The sequence below is a fragment of the Vidua chalybeata genome, chromosome 11, assembly GCF_026979565.1.
Source record: "Vidua chalybeata isolate OUT-0048 chromosome 11, bVidCha1 merged haplotype, whole genome shotgun sequence".
Lineage (NCBI taxonomy): Eukaryota > Metazoa > Chordata > Aves > Passeriformes > Viduidae > Vidua > Vidua chalybeata.
This window is the reverse complement of record NC_071540.1, coordinates 11,995,804-12,014,354: the sequence shown is the minus strand read 5'-3', so window position 1 is coordinate 12,014,354 and position 18,551 is coordinate 11,995,804. Positions and strand designations below refer to the sequence as shown.

The following is an 18,551-nucleotide window of genomic DNA, read 5'->3' as shown; positions in this document are numbered from 1 at the left end:
TGGTTGGGCATTGCACAACCCTTGGGCTCTGAACAAGAGCAATAGGAATCTATCAGAGTTTTATAAATATTTTTATACTTGCTCAGCCAGACAGACAGCAAGTTGATTGTGTAGTGATACCTTAAGGAACAGCAGGCTGGTGGGATCTGTGTTTAGATGAAAATGTTTGTGTTTTCCATGTGCCAGGTTTCTGGAGAAAGAAAACAGGTATTTTCTTGGCGCAAGTATTCAGATAGATCTGGGAGAGCAGCCTTGTAGTATGAGCACTATGTGTGCTCCAACAGTACTTAAAAGAGCCTTGAAAATCATGCCTGTAAATAAAACACTACTGCAAACCTCTCAAGCTGAGTATATTAGCAGGTTTTATTACTGTCAGCACAATGCAGCAGCAGAATTCCCACAGTTTCACATCTACTTTTAACCAAGAGAAACAAAATATTAAGTAAAGTCCCTTGAATGTGTGAGAGACAGAAAGAATGTTTCAGAGTTAATATTTAAGTACAATATAAGTGATGAGAGGCAGTTTTTTGCATGGTTTATTGTTAAAACTTTAGTTAAAAAATACATTGTCTTTTTTATTTTCTCCAGGCCTCAGTTGCTGGTACTTCTGAAACTTGATGAAGATTTGCATGTAAAATACCCCAGACTGTTAACATTTGCATCCCAGCTGAAAGCTGGTAAAGGTTTGACTATCATAGGATCAGTCATCCAAGGGAATTTCTTAGAAACTTATGGAGAAGCCCAGGCTGCTGAGCAGGTCAGTGTCCTAAATCCTGAAGTAGAAAGGGGTGAGTGGGCAGGTAATGCAAAAGTACTGGAATCGTCTGCCCAGGGAGGTGGTGGAGTCACCATCCCTGGATGTGTGTAAGAAAAGATTGGATGTGGCACTCAGTGCCATGGTTTACTTGAGGTGGTGTTAGAACATGGGTTGGACTCGATGATCTTAAAAGTCTCTTCCAAAATAGTGATTCTGTGATTTCAGTAACTGTTAAACTTAGCAAATGTGTTCTTTTTCAGTGTGTTGATAAATTTATTACAAAAAGCATTGAAGGATGGTCCTGAAAATTTTTTAATAAATTACTTAATCTTCCTCATTGCGTAAACATGACATCATAGCCCTGTTTACATCTGTATAGCTTCAGTGTATTTGCTTCTTCCCCAGAGGCCTTTTCTGTAGGAAAATTGTTACAAAATGAAAACTAATTACTAAACAGATAAAAGGTATACATGCTGGTGTGTGGAATTTGGTGTTTGTATTTGTAAATTTAGTATCGCACAGCATGTTACATGGGAATCTGAAACTGGAAATCCAAATGAAGTCAATTGGCCTTCGGTTTAAAAAGGTGAGCGTTACAGAATTAGAAAATGGGAAGTAAAATAGTAACACAGATATCACTATCTACTACTATGAATAAGAGATGATACCACAAACAAAAAATCCTTACTTTAATCTGTTAGAAACGCTGATGTTTGGAAAGAAACTGTGTTTTAAACAAGTGGGTGTTTTCTCTTTTTCTCTTTTGTTTTATAAAGGAAATCCAATGAGCAGAACTTTGTATTGTAATATGCTTTACCTATGGACATGTGAACCAGGAATTTACATTGTAATCTCATGGCTGAGAAATATTCTGTCTATAAAGGAGTTCCTTTTGGAAAGGAAAACTGAGATTTTCCCTTGTCTGTCTTTCAGACTATTAAGAATATGATGGAAATTGAGAAGGTTAAAGGATTTTGTCAAGTAGTTGTAGCCAATAAAGTTCGAGAAGGAATTGCTCACTTGATCCAGTCCTGTGGACTTGGTGGCATGAAGCACAACACTGTGGTTTTGGGGTGGCCCTATGGCTGGAGACAGAGTGAAGATCCAAGGTCTTGGAAGACATTTATAGGTGAGCTTTAAAGGTTTAGTGTGATCAGACGTTGTGAACAGAGGTGTTTATTACACCCATGCGATTTTAATAGAACCCTTGTGAGATTGGTTTTGAGTTTGTCTTTTTATCTAGTATTGATGGAGAAGCCAGTATTTTCTCACAAAACTGCTCTGTTTGAAATACCAATTCCTTTAGGTAAAAGACCTAAGAAAGATCTTCAAAGATTAATCTAGCAGCCAAAACTCACGTGTCTGGTTAAAAAATGATGTGCTGGAGACATGCTGGTTTTGTGGCAAACTATAATTCGTTTCCTAGCTAATCTCTGTTTTGTCAGTGGTTCTAACCTATCCTTCTCTTATGGATAACACTCTTCTTGCCTCTATCTCTCTTCTTCTACTGTGGTCTAGTTACTTAATCAAATTAGACCAGAGCACATGCTGTCTCCTCATGCTTAGCTTTGAAGGTTGCTGCTTTACTTTCCAGTGTGAAATAAGGCTTGTGTTCCTGTGAGTCTGCTTTATCCTGCCTTTGTCACTTTGACCTGTCTGTGCAAGCCTTGCTGTACATACTTTTCTTTATTTAAGTGATGACTTTTATGCTTTGCTGACACTTGTTCAGTGAGTAGTGTTTTTCTAACCATAAATGACTCTTGCAGAATTGGAAGTAAGTGTGTTCTTCCCCTCCTGGGCAGGTACTGTTCGCTGCACAACTGCGGCTCATCTGGCTCTGCTGGTTCCCAAAAATGTGTCTTTCTACCCCAGCAACCACGAGCGTTACAACGAAGGCAACATTGATGTGTGGTGGATTGTGCATGATGGAGGCATGTTGATGTTGCTTCCTTTTCTTCTCAAACAGCACAAAGTAAGCAGCTACACAGAGAATGTCCCCCACCTATTTCTGCATTCTTTAAAGAAACATGGTCCAGTTGTAGAGCCTGTATTGATAAATGAGAGTGGACGTGTTGCTAATTTTCTGTTTTGTAGAGCAAATTATTATTGGTTCAAATAACTGAGAGCTGGTGTTCCCTCACTAGGTTTGGAGAAAATGCAAAATGAGAATTTTTACTGTTGCTCAGATGGATGATAACAGCATCCAGATGAAGAAAGATTTGGCTACTTTCCTCTATCAGCTCCGAATAGAGGCAGAGGTAGAAGTGGTAGAAATGGTAAGAGAATTGAGCCCATTTTTCACGTTATCATGCACATGATCATGTTTGGTTATGACTTGATCACAAACACAGTATTTGTCCTTATTTCTGCAGCACAATAGTGATATCTCAGCATATACTTATGAGAGAACTCTTATGATGGAGCAGAGATCTCAGATGCTGAGGCAAATGAGGCTGACAAAAACTGAGAGGGAAAGGGAGGTATGTCATTTGTGGTTATTCTCTATGGGCTGCTGAGGGGGATGACACAAAGTGCCTTCCTAGTAGTGTGTTATGTACCTGCTTCTTAAATTTAACTCCTGTGCTCTAAAGATGTAAGGAAATACTTTTAATGTAGCTTTTTTTGTTTCCCAAAATTGCATGTAGTTCTTGTTTTTTTTCTTTATATGGGATATCCGGGATTTGTCTCAATTTATAGCATATCCTGTTTTCCAGTGATGTCTTTCCAGTTTGGACTTATAGGACACGTGACTGTGATGTCTGTGAAAGATGATCCATCTTTCCTGCATGTTTTTTTTCTCAGTTGTCAATTTTGGGCTGGTCTTGTCTGTTGTTTCTGGGGTTGCATTATGACCATGTCATAATGTGAGCTAGACTGACATATTTTCTTGTATAGATACAGGCTTCTGTCAGTCCAAATTCTGCTTGGCTTACACCCATCAAAACTGTTAAAAGTCAGTTTGGTTTGTAAGACTTTTGGCTAGGGCAGATGCCTGGTATCAGAACTCTCCTAAAGGCTAAATTGAGTGAGCAAAATAAAAGATACAATGGAACAAAATGTCTATAATTATTTAAAGAGCACCAGAATATAAAACAAAGTCTCTGAGTTCACCTTGTCACTCATGTGCCCTCCAGGCTCAGCTCGTAAAGGACAGACATTCAATAGCACGTCTGGAGAGCCTCTACTCAGACGAGGAAGATGAGGGAGACCCTGTTCCTGAGAATATCCAGATGACCTGGACAAAAGAGAAATGTGATGCTGAGAAGCGGAACCGAGGCAGTGCTGTGGGAAGCTTTAGAGATCTCATCAGCATTAAGCCGTGAGTCTTGTCTAAGTCTGCACTTTGCATCTCTTGAAGCTCTACATGTGCTGTGCTTTTAATTATCTTTTGTTTCCTAATTCTTGGTTTGGACTTGTGCTATAAACATTGAGACCTGGCTATGAAAAGACAGCAGTTAGCCTCCTCAGAAACCTCTAACCATGTAAATGTGCACACATCGCTCAATATTTCACTTGGTATAGCCAAATGCTAAATTGGAACTGTTAAATCCTGTGACAACTTCCCTACTGTCTCCCAGATCCCTCAATAAAAAACACTGATAATTTCACAGATCTAATCAGAATTTAAAAGAAAAGATGATAATTTCACTGTCTAGCATGTAGTGTGGATGTTTAACGCATGAAGGAAGAAGCTGTGGAGATGGTGATGAATGACTTGGAACAGCATCTGTGTGTGATAAAGCCTCTGAGACTTGCTGCTGCAGGAGCACTGGCATGTAACAACCACCTGTGTGCCCCCAGAAGAGTGAGAAGTAAAGGTCTATTTTGGCTTTGTGTAAAATTGTGTGAATCTCCTGTGACTTCTTTGATGTCCTACATCTCACATGAAAAGCTCAGTCAGTTTTGCATACTTGGCAAAATTCCAGATTCCACCCCCCCCCCCCAATAAATCAGAATTCAAATCTGTTTTAGGCTGAATCATACTGTAGAAATTCTGCTGAATTTGGTGTTAACTACCTGTACTTTTTCCTCTTCCATGCTTTCAGAGGGTGGGAAAACTTGTAAGTTTGTTATTTAAACTAGAAGTACATTAAGATGGTTGAGAGGAAAGACTTAATTTTCTCAGCTAAAAGCAGGAAAACTATGTGTACTGATGGAAGAAAAGGCACTAGAGTTGAGCAGTCTTAGCAATGTTTTAAAGGGAGCAGGACTAGCTACTTAAGCTAAGTATCATTATAAGTAGGATGTAACAAACTACAAGAGTTGTCCTGACGAGAACTAAGGTTAGATAACAATTCCAGTCTGAACCTATTTTCCTAAGTGGAGTATGACACAAGCAGGAGGAAACATTACTCATTTAGAGAAGCTCTCATTGCACAACACTGCTAGGATGTTAGTTCTGGCAGTTGCTGGGCACTAAACAAGCCCTTTCTTGTAGCCTACACCTTCAAATCACTGGGGAGATGCCAGTTTTAAATATCACTTTAGAGAAAACCAAACTTTTAGTTTTCAGCTTCCTTTCCAAAACTATACATAGCTAACAACTGTTACGTTCCTGCTGCTGTTTTTTCCTCATTTCCTGTAAACATAATCTGGCCTCAGTGTTGTCCCTGGCTTTCTGAAGCTGAGGTGGTGAAGACAGAGGGTGTCCTTGCTCCAAATTAAATAAGAACATGAAGTAACATTCATGTTATGAAGGTTATTCACAGTGGGTAAATTATTCTGTTAGCATAATAAACATGGTTCTTCCCACCACATCTTCTTCTTTCTTGCATATAAATTATTTTTTTTGCAAATCTGAATATTAAGAAGAGCAGCAAGGTTACTAAAGAGTTTATCTCATCGTGCAAAGCTGAATCAATGAAAGCACAGATTCATATTTTATTTGTTTCTACTAATGCTTATTTTTACTTCATTAAAATTTAGACAAAAACTCAAGTGGAAAAGTCTCAAAAGTATAAATATATTCTAATATATGAACTTTGATAAGTTTATTTATTTCTGTATTCCTTTTGTGTTATCAAAATAATGGTTGATTTCCTGTAAGAAGGAAGTATTCCCTGGCTTGAAATCCCCAAAGGTTACTTTTGAGTTTTGTTCCTGCATGAATTGATGTTATTTTGTGTTAATATATTCCAAATAATCAATGCTTTTACTTCTCTTAGCCTGGATTCTTATGGAGCAGAGGTGTATAAAATTATGCTGCACCTATTTCCCTTTTCTCCCCTAACTTTTGAACTAAGTGGCTACTCAAGTTTGAAAGTGTGATTGAGATTTTTAGAGACACCTGGGTAAAAGTGTTTCCTGTAAACAGCCAGGCAGAGAGGTTGATTAGTGTCCTGAAGGGGAGCTTAACATAACCCTCCAGAAAAGCCCCTTACATCCAGCCTGTTCTAGGCTGCCATCCTCTATTTCCCCATTATGTGACTGCAATCTGTAGTGGCCCAGCCTTTCTCTGGAGATGCCAACTGCTGTTCAGCATCAAGAGGGAAGTGAGCTCCTGGCAAGTGTGGCTGAGCACGATGGTGCCAGGCTCCTGCTTGGTTCCCAGGCCACTGGGAGAGTTTGGTGCTGCTGGGTCTGGAGTGGAGTCTGGTGCTGCTGTGGGCGTGAGGGGTCCTGGCAGGGTTGCCTGCATGGAAGCCCTGCAGTCACAAGTGTGCCTGGTTGAAGAGCACATCCCCTCATGCAGCTGTGCTCTAATTTCTTATGCAACACTAAATCATCTATATCAAGTGTGCTTCTTGAAGAGCAGTGTAACTTTCTAAACTGGAGACTTGACTCCAGAGATCTTAAAACCAGTGGACTACCTGTACCTGAGTAAGTCTGGGAAATGTCTTTTGTGTCTTCATCATAAAGTTTGAAGAAAATCACTGTGTTGAGTTGTCATTTAACAGGGTACTTAGGAGATTTGAGTATGCTTTTTAAGGACCTTTTTAATAATTCAGTGTTCAGAGGCCTGTTTCTAACAGTAAGTCTGAATGTGCTTCTTCTGCAGGAACCAGTCTAATGTCCGAAGGATGCACACAGCAGTGAAGCTCAATGAAGTCATTGTAAATAGATCCCATGATGCCAGACTTGTGCTTCTCAACATGCCTGGTCCTCCAAAGAATACTGATGGAGATGAAAACTGTATCCTTTCAGGCAAGGCCTGGGCCACACAGAAGCTTTTTCTTTAATCTGTTCTCTTGAATTCATTTGGCCACTAGTGCTGTTGAGCTGTAATATGTGACAAAGTGTTCCCTGAGTGGAGGGTACTGGCTTGTGGCTGTAAGGTAGTAATTGCTTAAAGGAAAAAGTGCCACAAACTCACAGTGTTTTGGTCCTTAGAGGGGTACTTGTACTAAGTGAGACCAGAGCTGAGGGCTGTGAGCTGGCCCTGGTCTAACCCCTGTGTATTTTGCTTTTGATGCTTTTTGTCCTTGACTTTACTGAAACAGACATGGAGTTTCTCGAAGTCTTGACTGAGGGTCTGGAGAGGGTACTACTTGTGAGAGGCGGCGGCCGAGAAGTCATCACCATTTACTCCTGATTTAGGAGCTTCTAACCCTGGTCTACGTTTACTTTCTTGGCCATTACGGACATTCCAGTTTTAAACAGAGAAGAAGAAAAGGTTTTTTGTCTAACTTTCTCCTCATCCAGTCCTGTTCATTGTTTTTCCATTTGCAACATACATATCTTTTGGGATTGCAGTATTTGTTACACCCTCCAATTAGCAACATAATTTGTGAAGCTGCCACATTATTCAGTTTCTGCTTTGGTACCCCAGCATTTGTGCATGTAGTTTTAACACTAAACCTATTTTTAGTCAGCACTGCTATGTGCAGTATTTTTAGTAACTGTATGTAAAGTTAGGACATGAAAGCCAGTTACTGTAAAAAGATCTAAAAAGCTTTTTATATTAGGTTTGGGGGATAGAAGTGCATTATATAGCAGCTAGTTTCTGCTGAAGTTCAGCTATAAAGCATTTTCTAAGAGCACACTGAAGTAAGAGAGGACTGAAAAAGCTTTCCTTTTCTGGGTTTATTTCCAGAACTAAACTCTCAGTATTGGGTAAGAATTTATACTTTTAATACATTTATTGATAGAGATTTAAATAAATTATGTTGACATAGTTGAAATTATGTATGTAGCTTGCTATAAGTTTTGTTGCTTCTGAGACTTCAGGTTCTGTGAGGCCAGATCCCTATTTATTTTTGTATTTATTTGTCAGAAATATTGGATATGCAGATGCAGACTGTTTAGGAGAACAGAGATCTCACAATAAATTCTGAATCACCAGTGGGTTGAAGGACCAGTCCTGTGCAGTTCTTCCAGGCTTTAAATTTCTTGCAGACCATCCATCAAAAGTACATTGGGCATGTTGGAGTCCCGTGTAGAGCCAGGTGCTAAGCTGCACGCACAGCGATGGGATTGCACTTGCACAAGTACAGGGACCTGCTGCTTCATTGTATGCTTTATGCCCTTAGAGGGAAAAGAAGAAAAGAAGACCTATATTAACCAATAAGTCTCTGGAGATTTTATCAAACCCATTAAGTTGTACTTTATGTACAGAACATTCGTATTTTTTCAATAAAACGTTGCATACACTTTGAACGTGCTCTCTGTTCTGTGTGTGGGGTGGATTGTGCAGGGGGAGCCTCTGCCCTGCCCTGGTCCTTCCTGCCCTGGTCCAGCTCTGGCACTGCTGGACCCACCAGGTGAGGGCCAAGGGACTGGGGCCGTGTTGGTGCTCGCCCAGATGGCACAAGTCCTGCACAGGGGAGCTGCCAGCTTAGTCTTCAGAGCAGCTGGGTGTGTGTCTGGGGAGTGAAGCCTCTGGGGCACTGCCAGAGCCCCCAGCCACGCAGAACTCTGCACCTGTAGACTATTGAACACTCACAAGCTGGTGCCCCCTCAAAATTTCTGTGCCTGGGAGAGTGGTGAGCCAAACCAGGGGCAGGTGTGAACTAACATCCCAGGGACCTGGAAGAAAGGTAGGGATTGACCCATTTCTGACCCATGGGCTCTGCCTAGGTGGTACTCCTGGGTGTTTCACTGATCACAGCATGACCAATTTGTCTGAGAGATGCAAATCTGAGAAACTATACAGGCTTTTATCTTGAATAACTTAATAAAAATGCTGTTCATAGGAGTTTTATAGTTAAAGCCTGCTCTCTCTGTAAAGGACATACCTGACGGGATCAGGATGGTACTGATCTGTGCCAGGATCCCTTTGAGACAACAGCCAGGAAATACCTCTGGGGCGTGCTCTCTATTGGGTATTTTATCATCTTAACAAGTCTTTGCTTTTTTGATTTTGAAAGCCAAAATTAATGTCATGCTTTCAAACCAATGAAAATAAAGCTTTTGTTTTTGCAAATACTATGTGCTATTTGTACAGATTATTTTTACATCTTCAGAGCACTGAGTAATGGAGTGCAAGTGTACAGCAATTTTCATAGTTAATACCTATTTGCAAACATTCTTTTATAGAAGTAATAATATGAAATCTTTTGTTCTCTGACTTTTACCAAATGTGATCTCATTAAAGCACTCTGAGAAATAGATACACCTTCTCCTTATGAAATTTTTCGCAATTGGATGATGACTCTACCTTGCAAAAGGATTTCAGTGCCATCTGTTACCTGACCCAAGTAATCTGTTTGTGGCTCATTGTGTTTTAACATCAAAGCAACCAAGTGAATCTCTTTACAAATACAGTAGTCTGGGTTTTCAGAGGTGATTAGTCCCTGTCAGGGACTAAAAATCTCCACACTAATTCAGGATTGTGGGGACCCTGAGGATTTTATAGGTTCCAGTTATGTAAGCCTTCATTACATCCAGAAGAAGGTTCGTAAGAAGTTCCTCTGAGACTTTGTTCACAGCACTGAAAACAAAGCATGGAAAAGTTGGTGTAAGAAAGGATCACTGAAAAAAAAAAAGAGGTAATTTCTATCTGAGTCATCTTGTGTGAGGGTACCTGAATGGTCATCTTCCATTCTTGTTCCTATGGTAGGAGCTTTTCTGTTAAGGAGATGAGAACATAGCAACTAAAATACAGTGTGACAGAGCTGACTTAAACTCTTCACCCGTTGGTATAGGGAATTACACTTAAAACATGAACGGTGCAGCTTTAATATTTAGTTAGTGAGTCGTTACAAACGCTCCTGTGGAAGCACGGGGAAGCGCTCCGGAGCGGCTCGGGGCTGTCCGCGCACGCGGAACACGCGGAGCTTTGCAGCGCGTTTCCCTGCGGGGAGCGCTCACCCCGCGCGGCCCCGCGGAGCGGCTCTGCCGGGCCCGCCAGGGGGCGCTGGCCGCCGCCCTTGGCGCGCCCGGAGCGCTCCGCGTGTTCCGCGTGCGCGGACAGCCCCGCGCCGCTCCGGGGAGCGCTCCGCGTGTTCCGCGTGCGCGGACAGCCCCGCGCCGCTCCGGGGAGCGCTCCGCGTGTTCCGCGTGCGCGGACAGCCCCGCGCCGCTCCGGGGAGCGCTCCGCGTGTTCCGCGTGTGCGGACAGCCCCGCGCCGCTCCGGGGAGCGCTCCGCGTGTTCCGCGTGCGCGGACAGCCCCGCGCCGCTCCGGGGAGCGCTCCGCGTGTTCCGCGTGCGCGGACAGCCCCGCGCCGCTCCGGGGAGCGCTCCGCGTGTTCCGCGTGCGCGGACAGCCCCGCGCCGCTCCGGGGAGCGCTCCGCGTGTTCCGCGTGCGCGGACAGCCCCGCCCCGCGCCGCTCCGGGGAGCGCTCCGCGTGTTCCGCGTGCGCGGACAGCCCCGCGCCGCTCCGGGGAGCGCTCCGCGTGTTCCGCGTGCGCGGACAGCCCCGCGCCGCTCCGGGGAGCGCTCCGCGTGTTCCGCGTGCGCGGACAGCCCCGCGCCGCTCCGGGGAGCGCTCCGCGTGTTCCGCGTGCGCGGACAGCCCCGCGCCGCTCCGGGGAGCGCTCCGCGTGTTCCGCGTGCGCGGACAGCCCCGCGCCGCTCCGGGGAGCGCTCCGCGTGTTCCGCGTGCGCGGACAGCCCCGCGCCGCTCCAGAGCGCTTCCCTGTGCTCCGCATGTGAGGATAGCCAACGAAACGTGCGAGATTAAGAGTTCCAATTCCACTTTCCTCCTCCCCCGTCCCCGTTTCTCATTTTCTCATCTGCGTCATCCGTAATAACGTTTGCTTCTTCAGTAGTTCCCCTGGGAAGGGAAAAACTGCCTCATGCTGTGCTCGGGAGGTCTTAGGTTCTCATTCCATTCTGGGGTAATTATCCCCCTGTACAGCCGCTGGCTCGGGTCAGATAGGGCCTCTATAGGCAGATGCTGCCACTACAAAGTGCTGCTTTTCCCTGGGAAGTGGTTCCCCCTCGCTCTGGATTTCCCGTGTCAGACAGCATAGGCAGACCCACAGCAGGTGGTGGCTTTTGGAAGAAAATTCCCCATCTGAGTCTCAGTCTGTATTCCAAGCTCTCTGAACAGAATACACGCTGCTCGTGGACAGTTGACTAAAACAGAGTCTGTGGTCGGCAATGTCTGTCCAAAATTCTCTCTCTACTCTTGAAATAGTGCAGGTAGGACCAGCACCATTATGGGCACATCTCATCCTCTAAACCCCTGCCCGTTTTTTGCTGGCACAAACAGCTGTCCAGCCATGAAGCGATGGATGAGGCCATGCTTCTTAGCAGCAGGGTCAAGTGTTGCCTATTTAAACTGCAGCACTGGATATGAGATAGAACTAAAATGTCTGGCAAAGTCAGTCCTCATGAACTGATGCTTTTTAAGAACCAAAGCAGACAATCCAGCACATATTTTGCCTGCCAGTTCCAAGCTGGGGCATGTCCTTTTAATGTACCTTCTTCTCTTGCCAATAAAATACTACTGCTAGGAGAAGCCAATATTGTCCATACACCTCCAGACATAAAGAACTCTCCATGGTTCAAACACAGCAAAGTATTGGAGAGATTTGAACCATAGATGTCATAGTGCAGGGGACGGATCACTCTCAGAGGGAGGATGCAAGGGAAACTCCAGCTTCATTTTCTCTAAGATGGGATTGACCTGTCCTTGATATGTCTGCAGGAGGTCAGGGCAGTGAATCTGACTGAAAGTCCAACACAATCCAGACATCGGAGTTTCAAAAAGCAGTACCTTTGAAAAGCTCTTCTCTTCAGCAAACTGAAATATTATTTAGTAGTTGAGGTGAGCTTCCATTAACAAATGCTGATTTCCATGTGCCTTCATACAAGAGTGCCCGTATTTTACAGACTGTGATTTATATCACACATGCTTATGATGTATTTGATGTTGTCATGCTAAAGATGAGCAGTTCCTCTCTGACAATTCAGTCCTCCACACTGTGTGTAAACAAGTAGCCAGCAGAGTACATGAATATAAAATAGTTTGTAGAAATTAAAAAAGAAAGAACCCAAAGTCAAGAAGCTTATGGACCACTCTTGTTATTGCTCCTCAGTTTCTCATAATTGGTTTTTGAGAGTTCAGTTTTGCTTGGGTCAGGCAGTTACTTCTGTAGAAGACCCACTCTCAATCTCCAATCAACAAGGATTATAAAAATCACAGCTTAAAACCAAGAGACATAAATTCAAAATTCAAAGCTTTTTACAGGGAACAAGGTAGCAAGTCATATAAATGCAGTATTTATCCAAATACTACTTATCCAAAGACATAGGATTTTCCTGTTACATGTTTGAAACAATTTGCTAAATGTAGCAATTAATTTGATCCTGCTTTAAAATTTACAGTTATGATTAAAATTTTGATTTGTTTTCTCTTAAACGAACAGTCCCTTCTCCCCAGACTGGTTAATAAGAAATCAATTTCTGAGGCTTAAAAAAAAAAAAAAAAGAAATTCACTACAGAGATATTATAGATCTAAGTGGAATATGTAAATAGTTCCCATTAAAATAAGCTAGCTGCAGTCAGGACTGAATATATTTTTATTTGGCTGCTTTCATGTCCTTCACCAGGATCCACACAAGCTGTCCCCACAATATAACTCTTTGTGGCTTATCTGCTCTTTTCTCTTTCAAGGACAAGTACAATCAGCCTCCTCAGAGGCCAGCTGTGCTGGGGTGAAGTGTGGCCCTGCTGATTGTTTATGGACTTTAAACTAGCACAACTCTTGTCAGAGTGGCTTCAGCTCTGTTTTTCATGACAGTGTGTTTAGATGGGTTCTACTCATTACCATTTTCAACAAATTGCTTGCATTTATGGAGATATTTCTCACCTCAAAAGAGCCTATTGAAGTGGTCAGTGAACTAAAATGTGGTCAGTAAACTAAATGAACAAACTGAAAATAAAAAGCAGAGAGAAAAAGAGAGAGAGACTGGCTTGTTTCTAGCCTGTCTCTTAGGTGATACTGTTTATCTCTCATGCCCAGTTTTTAACACACTAAAGTTAAAGCTGTGTAAGACTCTGCTGTGAGCAAATCTTAAATCTTAGCAGGTATGTTAGTATCAGAGTACTGCATCATTTCTACAATGCTGTTTTTTTTTTTTTTTATTATTCTCAGATTTTAAAAGCAGCTACTTCAAACAGGCCTGATTTACATCTTGTGTTTGGAGACAGAACCCACCTTTCATCTAGTTGATTCTTTCTGCCATCTGTTGTGTCAGTAATTAATGAAAACTGGCATAAGCCCCACATCGTTTCTGGACAAAACAGAAGTATTTTACTTCAATGTCAGGCTATACATCCTAGGAAAGCACAGTGAGAGTGGAAAACATTGTCTTGGAACTCAGTACAGCCTTAAGTGGCAAAGTCCAATTCTGATGTTTGCATCTTCTGCCGTCTCATGCAGAAAACCTTCTGACTTTCAGATCTAGTTACTTGAAATGTGTCTGTAAAGATGAGTACTTCTGGAGAGGAAGGGGAAGAAGGATAGGTATGTGATATAAGAATACCAAGTCCTAAGTTCTAGACCATGTGCACTCAAAACATTGCATTTATGTCTCCCCACTTTCCCCTCCTCTTTAGCTTTCCTCTGATATTAAGAGTGGCCTTTGTTTTCCTGAAACACCAATTTTGCACCAAGTCAGAACAAAAATGACAGTGGAAGTGACAGAGATGCTCTTTACTATTATTTCTTACTTACACAGAAGGAACAAGTTACAGAAAACTTGTTGGGAGACTGAAGTTAGTCTTATCTCTGGGTTAATTCACCTCTGTCAATGAAGTCTGCAGAGAGAACAAATCCTGTTAGAATTCACAGTAGTTGTTCAACTGGACGTCTGTGATTATGCCAAGTTTATTTCAGCAGGACTATGTGTGGGGTGTCTTTTCATATTGCAATTCAGTGTTGTGGGGTTATGAAACGACTAAATATGCCTGTATGATTTTTTTGCTAATACAGCAATGTGCCAATGTTTTATCAAGTTACATTTAGTGTTGCAATCCAGTTAAAGAGAGGCAGCTTTTAGAGCAGAGTCTGTGAGGAGGAAAAAGTCACTCATAATCTCTTCAAAGTCTAACACGATTAAAGAGACTGACCCTCCTCACACCAGGCTTAAGTATCAAAATCTAATTAGAATGTCATTACTAACTATATGCCCACAATCAAATCCTGGGTACTGCAACTTGCTTGTCAGTATTTTTAGGGAAACTCAATAATGTCTTTAAATTGGGCATACAGTGGGAAATCTTCTAAGAAGCAGAGAAGGCAACTTAGAAAAAAAAATATTTAGAAGTCGATAGTCCTACAGATAAGATGCACAAAAGAAAAAGTTCACATATTTTAGCAAGGTTGACCTTCTGTTGATGTTGACATTTCTTTTGCTTTAAGGTTTAGCCAGGAAATTGATCTCACCTTTGTAACTAAAGAATTAGACATGCTTCAACCCCAAATGACCAAATCATTTTGTACACTGGCATCATCAAAGCCATGTCAAACACTTACAAAGAGATTCCAACTGCAAACCTACTGCATTCAGGTACCTGATCTCTGACATCTATGTATTTTTTGGAGATAGTTCACAGAAATTGTTGAACTCCTCAGGAAACAGAATTCAGGTGTCATCATCCTAGTCTGGGCCAACTTTTCAGTTAAATGTTGGATTTCAAAATGAACACTTCATGATCAACTTAAAATCAGAAATTACTCCAAATGCAATACTGTCAGTCTGAGTTACTGGACTAAAATGGAACTTGGATGAAAATTGGGGCACTCTTTGTTGATTATTTGTACCACAAATAAAACAAACAAACAAAAAGAAACCCTAGCAGTGCACAGGTACCACTGTTAAATCAAAGGAAGACACTAGAGTTTTTCTTGTTTGAACTCCTCACCACAATTAGAAACGTCACTTGGCAGCACAAATACATGATCTTTGTTACTTGATACTGCTTGTTTTACAATTGAAAACAAAGCAGACAGTAGCAGTCTATAAGCCCATCTTTTATTTCATATTACTACTCCAAAGGGGAAGGTGCCAGCGGCCGAGAGAAGGCTGTTACTGGGTTTCTGGTTCTGTTTGTTGTTGTTTGTTTGCCTTGTTATACATATATATACACGCACAAGTAAAAAGCTGTTATTCCTTTTCCCATATCTTTGCCTGAAAGCCCTGTAATTTTGAAGTTATAATAATTCAGAGGGAAGGTGGGTCATATTTTCTTTGGCAAGGAAAGTTCCTGCCTTCCTTGGCAGATGCCTGTCTTTCAAACCAAAATGCCTGTGGATGCTGCTAACAGTGCCTTCAGCTGACAGCTGCTGCTTAGGGATGTGCTATCCCAGTTATTTAGCTGACTCCTCTGTGACTTCTTGAGCAACCAGGGTCACAAGAAGTATCTGCTGAGTTAAAGATGATTTAACTCACATAGCAAGTCTAGAAGGAAACAAATATAGAACAGGAAATTGCTGCTTTCAATTCCTACAACGGGCCCTATCATTTGATAATGTAGTAACCAGCAGTCCTTTGCTTGACTGACTTCCAAACAGTTATTGCATAATCTGTTCCCTTGTTAGACCATGTGCAACACTAAGGAAATAAAAGGTGGCAACTTCTGTTTAAATACTCAAGTTATAGTTTGTCTTAAAAAACACTACAACAACAAACAAGCTTCAATTGCTTTTCCAACCGTGAGTACACTGTATAAAGTCTTGTTTGTCCTTTGTGCATGTGATTAAAAGAAAATGGAGCTCAAGTCCCTCACTTGAAGCAGAACAGATGAAAAGCACAGGGAAAGATCTGCTTCAGAAGTAAAAGACTCAAGCTTTTCAATGTGCTGTACAGCCTGCAAGAAAAGGGGAAACTGCAGAATGTATCAGTTCTAATTTGGTATTACTTCCTCTTTCAATGGCATATTCTCTATTCATGGTGAGCTAAAGGGACTTTAATCACTATTCTAAACACTTCTATGGAGTAGATCTTGTGAATTGAACATAAATTCTAGAAGAACCCAACAAAACTACACTTCCTCTATGAATTTTTCCAGCAATTAGAAAGCTAATCTCAAGATTAATAAAAGTGGTAAGCTATGCACTCTTGAATGTGGTGCATGTCTACAGGCCATGCCCAGAGTACTCACCTTGTTTCTGCTGCTTATTGGACAGGCAAAGTATTTCCTTCTGTGATATGTGAAAGCAGAACTGTTCCATAGAAGAGAGCAATGAGTTGTCAGCGTGTCAGGAAGCAATGTTTGAGTTTGGGTGTAGCTTGCTTGAGCAAGTCAGTGCAAATATGCCTGTGACACTGTAAAAAGGATTATCCATGTGTAGGTGTTATATGGTGCCCTTTGAGCACAGAGCTTTAATCACTCTGACAGCTTGTACGTAGCCGTGGCTCTGCTGGCTGCAGACTTTCTTAAAAGCTTTTCCAAAACCAACCAAATTAAAAGGTATCTGTGTAGGAATAAATCCAACCTCAATTTTTCTTGTAGTGTTCATTCTTTGAGAACACTTGTCATATTTTATCACAAAATATGTTTTTAGACTAAACATGAAAGCCCCCAGCAAATGCAGAGGTTGTGTTAGTTCTAGTTGTTCACATGTGTAGGTACACAGTTTATGGTAATTGGGAATGGGCTACAGCTGTGAAAAGCAGGTGAACAGGTGAATTTACATGGTTGCTGCTGACAATCTCAGCTCTTATTTTTATGACTATTTAAGTTGCTTTTAAATTTGCATCTAAAATCTTTTTAGTATGACATTGTGACAATATTATGGTTTATAGAAAAACTTCTTGTAGTGGCTTTGCTTAAGTATAAAGCCTTCAAAGAGGGGATAAAATTATAAAATGGAACAAAGCAATTATATTTTTCTCAGGAAGGGAGATGGAAGGACTCAAGACCTGCTACCAAAGCAGCTCTTTTGAGGAGAGCATTTTGTGTCATGTTGAACATGGGTGCCCCCATGTGTCCTGTGTGCTAACAATGCACAGGATTGTGTCAGTAGACCTTTATTTAGCTAACACTAGTGTTTGGAACTTCACCACATTTGAATAATTGAGCTTAAAACCTTTATCTATAATTTGTTATGGCACAAGAATTCCAGATAAGCTCATTTCAAATATTACGTGGCTTCAAACACAAGCTGTGTGCTGTGAAAAACCGATATTAAAATAGTTAGTCTACATTACAATGTGCTATTGTTGGTGCTTTAAAGTGATTTCTGGAGTGACCAGATGTAGGTGCACAGTTTTTGGTAACTGGGAGTGGGGCTGGGCTGAGCCTCATCCCCAGTGGGCACAGCTGTGAGAAGCAGGTGAGCAGCACTGACAGCAATGAGCCATGGGGTGCCCAGGGGCACTGACCAACCACAAAGGGAACAGAGGGCACACAGGGGCAATGCATGGACATGAGGGGTTAAAAGGCTGGGCTAAAGAGCAAGAAGGGCAGCTGCTTGCAGCCTTCTGAAGTGGTGTGACTCTGTATGGGTTGAAGTTTTCTGAAATTGTAGGGTGATACTCTGTGTCTTGTGGCCGTCTCAACTGTGATACATGCTGTGACACCCAGATTAATTATAAGTATTGCAGAAGCTTCTTTTAGTGGCTTGGATTAATTTTTCTTAAATTCCTGTTGTGTTGATGTGGTAACTTCAGTTACTCAGAGGAGCAGATTGTGAAATGCTTCCATGGTTCCACCCCCCTCACGGGCTGCAGTTTCCCACCCCTACGTGTCCCTACTGCTGTAGTTTTCCATTGAGGCTATTTTTCTGGAAACACCCTTGAAGCCCGGTTACTAAAGTCATCAGCGTTAGAAAACCCTGAAATTGTTGGAGTGCTGCATCTGTGGAGGATGCGTGAGACAATGATCCGCGAGCTGCCTCTGCAGAAATAACAAATGCTGGAATGTGGCCCGGAGTCCCTGCTGGGCGCTGACGGAAGCGCTCGCAGCGCGGTTTTTTCATTTGTTCTAAGGCACTGAATAAGGTTATCCTTGTTATGACTGCAACTATAGAAAGAAAGCAGAGCAAAGCCTCCAAAGGGTGTCACTTGTGTTCTCAATCCAACAAGCAAATGCTTCAACTCCCTGTGGAAGTGGAGTTAGTCTTTCCTGTCTGTGGAACTCAATGCAGAAAGGTGCAGATGTCTGGTTTAGAGGCAAGCCCTCCTCTGAATTGCAGTGTGGTCAGGAACGTGTGAATTAGATGGTTACAAAAAAAACAGAAATCCTCTTACAGCACCAAAAAAAAAAAAAAAAAAGGACAGAGGTTAGGGGAAAGAAACACATTCCCTGTCTGTGTGATGTCTGTGGCAGCTTTTGTCACAGGTCAGACTGCTGGGATATCTTGATTTAGGAAAAGTGTGGGCATCTTCTGCTGCAGAGTGTTTTTTCAAGTAGTGTTAGCCCTTTTTGTGTATTCCCATTGGAGGCTACTATGCACT

General features: G+C 42.1%; 1 protein-coding gene and 1 long non-coding RNA gene across 4 annotated transcripts in view; one reads left to right on the top strand and one right to left on the bottom strand.

Annotated features, from left to right (window-relative positions):
- The window catches only part of SLC12A4 (solute carrier family 12 member 4), a 46,219-nt gene extending 37,866 nt beyond the window's left edge, over window positions 1-8,353 (top strand). For 2 of the 3 annotated variants that reach the window (XM_053952837.1, XM_053952838.1), the window contains 8 exons: window positions 589-757; window positions 1,691-1,886; window positions 2,560-2,729; window positions 2,902-3,033; window positions 3,130-3,237; window positions 3,892-4,076; window positions 6,756-6,889; window positions 7,198-8,353. In XM_053952837.1, coding sequence (XP_053808812.1) covers window positions 589-757; window positions 1,691-1,886; window positions 2,560-2,729; window positions 2,902-3,033; window positions 3,130-3,237; window positions 3,892-4,076; window positions 6,756-6,889; window positions 7,198-7,289 — 1,186 coding nt within the window. In that variant the 3' untranslated portion in view covers window positions 7,290-8,353. The remainder of the gene's footprint in view (window positions 1-588; window positions 758-1,690; window positions 1,887-2,559; window positions 2,730-2,901; window positions 3,034-3,129; window positions 3,238-3,891; window positions 4,077-6,755; window positions 6,890-7,197) is intronic. The other variant, XR_008432830.1, reaches the window with a different exon arrangement.
- LOC128793559 (uncharacterized) lies at window positions 7,927-9,951 on the bottom strand. The gene is made up of 3 exons (XR_008432832.1): window positions 9,720-9,951; window positions 9,578-9,626; window positions 7,927-8,221 (listed from the first exon to the last, which is right to left on the bottom strand). It is a non-coding gene; the product is annotated as an uncharacterized LOC128793559 (long non-coding RNA).
- Between the last annotated feature and the right edge of the window lie 8,600 nt (window positions 9,952-18,551).